The sequence below is a fragment of the Musa acuminata genome, chromosome BXJ3-8, assembly GCF_036884655.1.
Source record: "Musa acuminata AAA Group cultivar baxijiao chromosome BXJ3-8, Cavendish_Baxijiao_AAA, whole genome shotgun sequence".
NCBI classification, from domain to species: Eukaryota; Viridiplantae; Streptophyta; class Magnoliopsida; order Zingiberales; family Musaceae; genus Musa; species Musa acuminata.
This window is the reverse complement of record NC_088356.1, coordinates 5939924-5951751: the sequence shown is the minus strand read 5'-3', so window position 1 is coordinate 5951751 and position 11828 is coordinate 5939924. Positions and strand designations below refer to the sequence as shown.

Below are 11828 nucleotides of genomic sequence, written 5' to 3'. Positions count from 1 at the left end.
TGGCTTTAATCGCGCCATCTAATAATAATCATAATTTAACGTCGGCTCGGTTTCGTATAGGAAGGGAACAAGTTCGATTCCGATCTGAGATCCGCCGCACGAATCTTAAACAGCATCGGACGTTCGTTGAGCCGCTGTGCGGGGAACGGATGGTGGGGCCCAAAAGTGAGCCGAGGGGCGTCGCCCACCGTCGCTTTTTCGCCTGGGCGGGGCCCGCGGAGGATTTGGGGTGGAGGTAGTGGGATCCTTCACGCACACTCATTTCCTTCTCACACGCCGTGTCGACACCCCATCCGCGGTGTGTGGCGAGGGGACGGATGCGGTGGGGCCCGGGTGCGGTCGCGTGAGAGGTCACGTGGACGTTACTGTTCCTGAACAAGACGTCATGTAGACGTAATAAATCGAAATAGTCATCTTTTGTAGAAAGGCTTTAGTAATTCCCTTTTTTCTCTACTCTATTTATCCCAATAAACCTATCAGTTGCCTAAGGGTCAGGCATTGTAGAGGTAAGTTGGTACATATGATCCCACAATCACTTCCAATATTGGATTAAAATAATATTTTTTTTGATGAAAAATATTGAAACAGTAAAATAAAACTAGATCGAATTTGATATAAAAACCAATTAACACGATACGTAATAGATAAAAAAAAAATTTTAAAAGCACAATATGTTATTTTAAAACTTATATCTCGAGCCGATTGTAATGGATAATTAACTCATGTAGTACCAAATATTGAGAACTTTAATGTTTCAAGAATCAAAGTTAAGATATCAATAGTATATAAAATTGAAAAAGAATATTGAATATTTTGATATAGAGATTCTAATATTGTAATAATTTGGCATTGTGGAAAAGTTTAAAAAAATAGTTAATGATCATAAAATTATATCATATATTAAAACAGATGAAAATATTAGTACTAAATATAATTAGTAAATGAAATATATGAGAACATTGAAAATATTCAAGTTTCTTGCAATTCTCACAAGAAAAACACCAAACTTCAACGTCACAGTAATTTATGTGATACATCCTATCCTATACACTCATGATGTCCTCCACATGAAATAATAAGCCAAAAGTCTCTTGAGGCAGTGTGAAATTGTGGTAGGCTCGACATGTGTTCCTCCTCCTTCACTCACAAGAAATGGGAAGAGATTGCCTCACCTACTAAACTTGGTCGGTCAGGAGAAAGATTGGATGATGGCTGGACTTTTGCTGGTAAGTGCAGCGTTTGATGGTGGTGGATGAATGATGGGAAGCTCAGCTGTTCCTTTCCACACCGAGAAAAGTTGCACTCGAAGTCTAAATTAGTTACTCATTGTTGGTGATCGAAATAGTTGTTCAGATAACATTTTTAATATACAAGAATGTTCACGTTAAAAAAATTAATTAGATTATGGGTTCTATCTAATTAGATAAAATATATTATAAATATAATTAAATTTTGATAATGATTATCGATCAATAGAAAATAAGCTTGATTATAATATAATTTCTTAAGATATGATTTTGATGGAAGAAAAATTTCTAATTATTTATCATAAAACTTCTATTCTATAAGCAGATAAAATTTTACAGGAACTAAATGGGGATGTATGGATACATGATACATGATAGTAGTTAATTTTTTTATATTAATTTTTTTTTGTATAATAATAACATATTATTGATTTTTATGTTCAGGGTCAAGAGAGCAATTGGATGATGGTTGGACTTTTACTAGGAAGTGTAGTTTTTGATGGTGGTGGGTGAATGATTGGATGCTCAGCTGTTTCTTTCCACACACAAAAAAGTTGCACTCAAAGTCTAAATTAGGTACTCATGCAGATTGTTGTTGATCAAAAGAGTTGTTCAGATAACATTTTTAATATACAAGAATTTTCTCAATAAATTTAATTAGATTATGAGTTACATTTAATTAAAAAATATATTATAAATATGATTGGATTCTCATAATGATTATCAGTCAATAATTTTTTTAAATATAATAAAATTTCTTAAAAATTTTTGATGAAAAAAACTCTCTTGATTATTTATTCTAAAACTCTCCTGATTAATTTTTTAATATTAAAAATTGACATAGAAAAATTACACTCAAAGTCTAAATTAGGTACTCATGCAGATTGTTGATTGAAGAGTTGTTCAGGTTACAATTTTAACATACAAGAATGTTCTCATTAGAAAATTTAGAGCTTGTTGATTGCTTTCAAACAAAGAAATGAGTATTTTCTTTCACATAACAAAGCAAGCAGAGACATGCTAGATGAGACATAAATACTCCATCTCATGTGTCGATGACGATTTACCAGATTTCAAACATAAATATGTCATACAATCTAAACTCTTTTGATTTATATTTTCACAAAAAAAAAATATTTATCTCAATCACATCTCATCATGTATGGTAGCACAATTAGAAAGATTAGATTTAGGTTAATGATTGGGTCATGTAGACGTTAATCCAAAATAGAATTTTCAAAACATATCTCACCTTAAAATATTTTCTCAATTAAACCCATTGTAGAAAGTCATTAGATCACGATAATCGAGTATAGTTACTGTTATACTAAAAAAAAATTATTTAGTTTTATCATCGACATGACTTAAGTATGAAAGGGACCATATCGAGAAATCAATTTGATCTCGGTCTTCATACAATTTGAATAAGATTCGAACATAAATATGTCCATCAAAACTGAATCATCCAAGTGTAATGACATAAAAAATTATATAAAAAAACATAATTTTATTTCTAAAATTTGAAAATAGATGTATAATTATAATAAGTGTAATGACATAAAAAATTATATAAAAATATAAATTTATACAATTTTAATCGATTTTAAACTAGGTTACTTAATTTTAAAATAAAAGATTTAAGCATCAACCATAAACTCTACATGTGATTTATTTTTATTTATTTCTATCATTTAATCGGTTTGAAATCAGGACGATTGATTCTAGTTTCTCAAAATAAAATAATATAATATTTTAATCCAATTCGAGTCGAATCAATGATCCGAAGGAAACGAGCTATGGGATCCCATCTAAACTATCTTTCTAAACGGAGTTTAGTTTTGTACCATCATCCGATGCTCTGCTCTGATGCGACACACTTGACGAAGTATTCCTCGCCTCGAACCACCGTCGAACAGTTGGTCGGCAAGTTAATAGCCCTTGTTGTCAAATCCCTTCAAAAGAAGCTGTTGTTGACGAAGACCACTGCTTTCCTACTTTGACGATCTCAGACTTTGGTTCTTGGGAGGAAGACATTTGGCCAGCGAGAGTCGAAGAAGAAGATAAATATATATTGGAGTGAAACAATATTGACTTACCAACTCGTGAGATGTTCATACAAAACGGACGTCAGAGTCAACGATTGCTGCCGCCATAATCCACCATAGCTTGCTTTCGCATGTAAAAGAAGGTGTGGCCGTCCCCTACGTTTTCAGCATCCATGAATTGACTTACCGATCGTCCTTCTGTTTCTGCTCCGATGGAAAGGTTATGGGAGGGAGGCTAACATATTAGTCCCTCTAAATTCTAATATAGCAAAATATATCCCTTTATATATATAAATATATCCTTAACGAATATTAATAAAAAAATAAAAATAAAAATAAATACATAAAATCCCTCACCACATGCAAACGTGAAAATTGCTAGTTCAAGAGTTATATATAAATAATAATTTATACAGAACATTTGTGGTTTGAGAATTTTGAAAATAGAATACCATTTAAGAAAATCTAAAAAAGAGTATTTAATTTCCCATCTATAAAAATAAATAGATAGTTTTTATTTATGAAGTGGTGAAGACCGTATCTGATTCCAAGAATTTATCATTAATGATAGAAAATAACATCACTATCAATGTTTTCTATTTGACGGTCATAACTTATATAGTACCGAAATTTCTAGACCCAACTAATTATTTGTTATCGAAAGTCATACGAGAGGCTCTTAATTCATTTATGACAATGACAAACCCAATTAATAAGTGCGGTAATCGGTCCAAATGGTTGAATAAGCAATTAATACAACCCATTACCACGCAATGGACGTTCTAAAATCATTATATATGATCAATTAAGTTTTCGAACGAGACTTAAATGGATGGATTGTTGGGTCCAAATTAATAATTAAAAAAGAAAGCAGCGAACGAGGGCAATCGGTGCAGTGAAGAGTTTTGTGCATGCGCAACGAGCAGCGGCGGTGCACGGTGAGAGAGAAGGCAGAGAGCGCGCTGCGAACTGTGGCGGCGTGCGTGTATGCAGAGAACGACGGTAGTGCACAGCGAGAGGAAAGAGAGAGAAAAAGGAGAGAGAGATTAGTCTCTTCGGTTTTCTGTTTGATGATAGTAGTCAAATGTTGTCAATTTTAATCGAAATTTTATACGGAGAATTTTTATAGTAGACTCTATAATCTTAACGGTGTTAATCTACGATTTACCCTCTCTGAGATACTTTTATGCTATATTCATTTTTATGAGATCTAGAATTTTTTTTTTATGATAATATATTTTTGAGCTAAGATTTATGTTCTTGATGTTGGTGTGATCCTCTAGTTATTATAGAGAAAATTTACTATAAATCTATTATTATTATTATTGATAGTAGAAGTTTGAGATGGACTATGGTCCCGTGATTTTTTTCACATTAGGTTTTTTACGTTAAAAATTTAATCTTTTATGATTGATTTATTGCTCTATTAAAAAAATATTTCGTTTTAACATATTTTTCCATTGATGATAAAAGTATTTTATATTATTTGTGCCAATGGGGATAGATAGAAAATTTCGTGTCACATTTATATTATCATATCATATTTATTAATGATTATATATATATATATATATAAGAATTAAACTCAACATTTATGATTCTAATATTTCAATATTAATCATTAAATCAATATTATGCTTAAATTTTTAATATATTTAAAATAAAAAAATAAAAAAATATTTTAGTAGAAGTTCGAAGACCATGAAAATATACGGTAAGAACTTTAAGTTGAGTGAAAATACTCTAATTTTTATTTAATATTAATTCTTAATAAATTTTATTTATATAATAAATAAATATTATTTCGAAATGTTACACATCTTTAAAGAAGATAAATATTATTGTGATATAATTGATATATTTTTTTAAATTTAATAATATGATTTCTTTTAATAATATTGTTAGATACTTAACATGTTTTGTTATTTTTGTAGTACACAGATATGTGAGTATTAAAATTGAGAAAAATATTAATTTTATATATTAATTTTAATATATTTATATTTGAATATTATTGTGATGTATAAACTTTGCAAATATGATAATAATAATATTATTATTTTTAATAATATATTTTTCTTAAAAAAGATAATTAAAGAATAATATTAATAACTTGAATTCCCTGTCTAGATTATGATTTCTATCCCCACCTCTGCTCCATCTAAACGAGTAATGGGATGGGGGATGGGAGATGAGGGATGAGAATAGCTCAACTTGTTCCATTAGTATCCTTAATAAAGATTTTATAAATATATAAAATAAAAAATAAATATTAAACAACATATATATATATATATTTATATTTATATCCAGTAAAATAGAATTATAGTTGGTAATGGTTGACCGTTGACCTAAGGTTTAATGGGGAATACCAACGGCAGACGCACGCTACATTGGAATTTATATGGGCATACACATACTTTTTCGTGTGCATAAGGACATGTACGTAATTTTACTTGTGGATCTTGATTCGCGATTATTTAATGAGTTGGTGCGCTAATTTCTTTTACCCCTCACGAGGGGAAAGTATAATACCCGAGCCGTTGGTTTCTCCAATCTTGGGCGCGGCGGAGGAATAAATCCAAGATCTCCTCTACGCCTTCCTCTCTCTCTCCTTTTGATTCGTGTTCCTCTCTAGGGTTTTCTCTTCGTTCGCCCCAAATTTCTATACCCGAGAGTGATGGGGTGGGGATCGCGGGATGTGGCTGCGTTCAAGTGCTTGTTCTTGCTCGCTCTCATGTTCGGGATCATGTCCTGCATCACCTATTGGATCATCCACATGAAGCACGTCGCTCCCCTCGGCCTCGACGCGCCTTCGGATCGCTTCTCGGAGGCGAGGGCCGTCGAGCACATCCGGCAGCTCACGGTCGAGATTGATGGGCGCCAGGTGAGTGGATCGGGGAGTTCGTCGTTTCCGATTGGTTTGGGTGATGAAATTGGGTTCTTCATGATATTTGGATTGCAGGAGGGTCATCCGGGATTGGAAGAGGCAGCGAAGTATATAAGGAAGGAGTTGGAGACTATAGCGTCACGGGCAGGACCCGATTACAGGTGAATTTATGGGTTCGAAAATCTAAATCTGTTTACGTGATGTAAAATATTGAATTAAGTGGCAATTCTTTGTCTTTACCTTCTGTTTCTTGTCGACAACCAATTACCGTTTTTACCTCATCGGCTCCACAATTAATTAGCCAAGGATGAAGTATGCTGGTGATGTGACCTTTTTTATAGCTCAATTGTTACTTAATTAGTGAGAGAACTTTTCTGAAAACACTTACTGTCAGAAATTAAAGCGAGTTAGTTTGCAGCTTGTTAGCATGCTGTTTAGGATTCCGATGAAGGCTTTAAGTTTATCACATGGTCTGTGACACATTGAATGTAGTTAGAAGCATAAAACTGTACATCCCGCTTATGCTTCTGAGTAATTTTCAACTAACTTTGCAGCTGGATCCTTCGCATGGGTTTTTTCCTTGCTTGATTATTACAGCCACCTGTTGTTGCTGGTTGTTGTACTGAAATATATACCACACGTTAGAGTCTAGAAATGTACATCCAGTGGTGTAGTGGGCTATAGGTGTGATCAAGCTCAGCTCTTGTTTTTCTCTGTTCTGCCCTATTTTGCATCTTCATCTTTTATTGGATTTTAAACAAACTTTAGATCGAATGAATTAACATGCCTGAAAGAAAAAGCCAGATTTATTTTCACAAAATCGTATTATTTCCTGAAAGAAAAGCCAATTTATTTTCAATACCTTGTTTGCTTGGTAATAATTGAAATTATTCGATACTTGCAATATAGATGGCATTTCACACTATACGCTGTCCATATGAACTGAGAACACATTGTCCACACTTAAATAGAAGGCTTGAGAAATTATGCTCAGAGGTCATGGAATATGTCTATATAAAAATTATGATAAAATATTTGGAGGCTGATAACTGGTCCAGAAAACAAACAGCTAAGATGGACAGTTGTTGCCACAATATATTTCTAAAGTGGAAAGTTAAAGGTGGTATTAAAAAAGGGAACTTGGAATAGTATATAGCATATACAGCTTTTTCTTCCATGCACCAGCTGGATTACTTGTCTTTAATTACTTTTTTTCTATTGTATGTGGTAGATACATCAAATATAAATCTTAACTCAGATATTCAAACTTTTGAGTTTTGATGGTTTAGTAGTGTACTGCAATTTTTCATTATTGAGGATTTGATCATTCCACTACCCATTTTTAAGGATTGATTTAAGTGATTGAAAATTTCCATTATACTATTAGCTCTTGTCTAGGTGTCTGTTAATAGGACTGCTAAGTTTTAAACCATTGGTAAGTTACTAGTTTTTTTGCTTATAGTTTTTGTTTGACAAGATGGGAATCAGGACTCAAATTGTGACAAAACCAGAATTTTGAATTTGGATCTTGTTGGAACAGTCAGATTGGATTGTGGAATCAGATTTATTCAAATTGATCAACAAAAAGTTGGTACAAAATCAGAATGGATCAGTCAGAACCCAATTGATTGAGTCCAAGTTAGCCGGGTCAGAAACCGAAGCATCGCCTGAATTGGACAGGAAATCAACAATACATAGTAGGGGTTGGTCAAAAATGACCTGATCGATTGGGATCAGTCACACACAGCATTTTCTGAACAATTTCTGATTGAGTTTGATCTAGATATAGTTGATTTAGGCCTAGCCCAGCTGATTATTGATATTTCGAGTGCTTAGGTATCGGATCAGGTGAATGCAACCATATTGGTGCTACTATGTTGATTAGCTTTGAAATTAAGCTTCAGGTCCACCTCAGGGGAGGTAAAAGATGCATACTAAACTTAAGCTAGATGATTCATTGTGGGATTGGCTAACCAAACTGGTACTGGTTTTTATAGTTTTTGTGGTTTGTATCAAATATTAATTTATGAGGAAATTTGGTTTTTATTAGTTTTCAAATGTAGGATATGACATTGGTCAACAAAAAAAGGTGCAAGAACTTGAAAATGAACAGGTTTATCTGATTTGTGTTTAGAGGGCACAATTTGTAGGAGTGATATTGTGGGTTTGGTGCTTGTAAAAGGAGGTGGAGGGTACAGATGATGAATAGAAACAGACTGGGGAAGGATCACTTTGAACTCACTCTTAAGTTTTTCGGACTTGCTCAAAAGAGACTATGACTGCAAAAGAACTTATATAAATAGTAGGAAATGTTCATCCATGTTCAAGTTTTAAAGTCTCTTCATATTATATAAGAATACAGCTACAAGTAAAATATAAAAATAAGCAAGGCAGAAAAGAAACATGGTGATCTCTAGCTGGCACTAATTATGCACAGACAATGCAAGTTGTCAATCATGCCATATTGAAGTAAGTCTTTCCCTTCTTTAAAGATTCTTGATTGTGGAAATATATTTCTTTGCTATGATCCTTTTTTAAAGATGGTTTTCTCATGGATTTCCCCAACTTGCAATGAATGTTCAACCATTCTCCATCTATCATGTGCCACTATTTGATCAAAGATAGTATCATGTTAGTCGCTACTGCTATTCCTTCCTAGCGAAGTATTACGAGGAGTTGAAGACTATAAATGCTAAAGCAGTTAATATGTTATTAAGTTCAGCCAAAGCCAAGCATGACCAAATGATCAGTGCCCTGGGACTACAGTTGAACTTTTTTTTTTTTTGTTAAAACTTGTATTTTGGACAAGGAAAGTCTCTATCACTTTCGATAAAACAATGTAAGATAACAATTAGATTATTAGTTGCTTAAATTTTGAGCTTTAGGCCGCACCTAGCGTTGTGGGTAATACATTTACATGACTATTGTATGGATTTTTTTATGGAAAAGAAAGGATCTGCAAGGATAACTAACTTGTGTTTTGAAACTTCCCTGCCAAGTTCCCTTGATGCTCTTCTTTTTTTAAATTCTCTCCTGAAAAAAGTTGACATATGATATCTCAACATGTTAAATGTAGATTTATAGGAAATTACTTGGAATTTGCAACATTTCAGGGCTTTATGTGAGGACTACCATAAGGTGTAATATCAAATGCCCTCAAAATTAATGAGCTAAAAAAATTAGTGTGCATCAGCAAGTCCTTTGGTTTTCCATTATGAGCTTTTAGAAGAAATATGTGATTTTGAAGAAGTGGAACATTGTTCGTTTAATTAAGAAGTTCATTATTTGTCAGATGTTGTAACATATTAGTGGAAATCCGAAAGCTAGACATCCATAGTTCTGAGTCTTCTGACTGGATATGACTTCAATGTTCCACACAAGTAAGGACACAAAAAAAATTCTTGGATCGTTGGCCAATTAATGCTAAAAATTAATGGATTTTACTTTAAAGATGATCGTTTTATCTGTTTGAAACTTACTAAGTCAAATGAATAACTAATTATTTTTGGGTTGATCAATGTCCATGTTCATGCACAATTTGACATTGCTGGAAGGCATGATGCAGTACCTGCTGTTTTTGTACATACTTGTCGAGTTTACAAATTTCTTATGTTTTTAATCTGCAGAATAGAGGTTGAGGAGTCACTTGTCAATGGTACTTTCAATATGTTATTTTTACGGCATAGCATATCTCTTGGTTACAGGAATCATAAAAATGTAGTTATGAGGTACTTCCAGCTTTCTTTATCTCATATCTTGATAATGGTAATTACTTGCTTTATTATAAATACTTTTCTGGTAGTTTGTTCGTGCATGTTGTGCATTATCTTCACCCACTTGGGGTTGCTGCTTATGTAACTTTTAGGACTTAGATGACATGTCTTGGAGACTACATAGTCAGGATTGACATGTATAAGATGGTAATAACTGCTTTTTTTTTGTTTTTTCTATCAAGGGATTTGCAGATGGTAAGACTACATATTTGTGCATTCAACGTTGAATTGTATGTTGAATATGACTAATACTCATCTCATATGTGGTCTTTGTTCAATCACCTTCTCCCTAAGTTCTATAGCATGGCTCATTAGTATAACTTCTGTATAATTTTTCAGCAATGAATATTTCCCTTATATATCAGAGCTAAAGAACTTCTCTAATCAGTAATCAATTTTCTATTTGTACTATTCATCTAGATCAATGGGATGCATTTAGATTCTTTACTAGTTAATAAATTACGTCACTTCTCTATTTTTATATGAGAAAAAAAAATTATGATTTTTATACTTTGTTTAATTTTTGATACTAAATTTATAGTGGCTTTATTAAGTCACTTATGAAAATAATCTCTCTATCTTCACCTAACCATAACAAGCACTATCCAGTCCTGTACCTAATACATCTAGTGTTACCTAAATCACTAAACCTCCTTTCTTTGGCTTTAGTGCCAACCTATCAAAATCCTATCGTAAGCCTTATGTTTAGCCATATTTCCATTTTTCAACCACCTTTTATATTATAATATATCCTATAAAATATTTATCATTTTTATAGTACTGTCAAAATTTAGAAGCATTGTTTTTGCATCAATTTTTATACCTCTTCGCGCTACCACCAACTGTTCCTTGTTTCAATTCCGTGCATTTTACTCTTGGAGATTTCTTTTAGTACACTCTGAATCACACTTACCATTAAAATCCATCTGATATTTGTATCATTTTTCTCCAAGTTCTGAACCCCTTTCCCATTCTACTTCTTAATTGGTCAAACTGACAATTATTGATCCTTTATTGGGGATGCCACATATCAGTCTAACAGGGTTCAAATAGTAATAAAATAAATGGTGTAATAGAAACAATAGTGACTAGTAGGACTACATTGTCAGAACTTTTTTCAATTAGAAATGAAATGTTAAGTGAAAGAGGTAACTACCAGAATGGTTGGACCATATCATAAAGTAGAGGAATTGTTCAAGTCTTCAAGATATATGTAATGAAGTTGATGAAAAGCCTAATTATGGAACTTGTGCATCTCTTGGACAATATAGAGGCATAGAGCTATAGAAGTATTTCTCAGCCATAATAAACTTATGATGGGTATTCCATAGTTTGGCATGTAATTGATAACTGAAATCTATTTATACAAAATTGATAATCCTATATACCTCATATGCAAGAAATTATTCAAAATGACCTAAAAGAGATGTACATGAACCTTGACATTAGTTTATGGAGTCTGGACAATGCCTTAGCATATCGTGTGCTGGTGTTACTTGGTACCACAATTAAGATTTGAGGGAACTGTTAAGTATTCTTGAGAGCACATCAATCTTGAAATTTAAGCAATGTAGAACTTTTGTATTTTGTACCCATAAAATATCAACTGGCTCGATGATTACTTGCTCTTTCTTTCTATATTACTATTAGTGGACATCACTGCAGTTAGAAATTCATTTCTTTAATTCCTCCAAAAGTTATATAATATGTCAGGCCAGGAAGACACAGGAAGCTGGAAGGAAAAGAGGATGAGTTTCAAAAATGTTAAAGAATAGACACAACTGAATAAATCAAGGTTCCAAGACTACTGCTGAACTTCCTAGCAAAAGGATCATCATTAAACCAAGGTTTGCAATTTCGAATCGTACCGCCC

General features: G+C 32.8%; 1 protein-coding gene and 1 long non-coding RNA gene across 2 annotated transcripts in view; one reads left to right on the top strand and one right to left on the bottom strand.

Annotated features, from left to right (window-relative positions):
- Nucleotides 1–2972: 2972 nt before the first annotated feature.
- LOC135644912 (uncharacterized) lies at nt 2973–3585 on the bottom strand. Its single transcript, XR_010498625.1, has 2 exons — nt 3344–3585; nt 2973–3265 (listed from the first exon to the last, which is right to left on the bottom strand). It is a non-coding gene; the product is annotated as an uncharacterized LOC135644912 (long non-coding RNA).
- Nucleotides 3586–5818: 2233 nt separating this feature from the next.
- Nucleotides 5819–11828, top strand: part of LOC135645613 (uncharacterized) — a 34665-nt gene continuing 28655 nt past the window's right edge. The window contains exons 1-3 of the mRNA XM_065164173.1: nt 5819–6179; nt 6258–6343; nt 9809–9910. Coding sequence (XP_065020245.1) covers nt 5973–6179; nt 6258–6343; nt 9809–9910 — 395 coding nt within the window. The 5' untranslated portion in view covers nt 5819–5972. The remainder of the gene's footprint in view (nt 6180–6257; nt 6344–9808; nt 9911–11828) is intronic.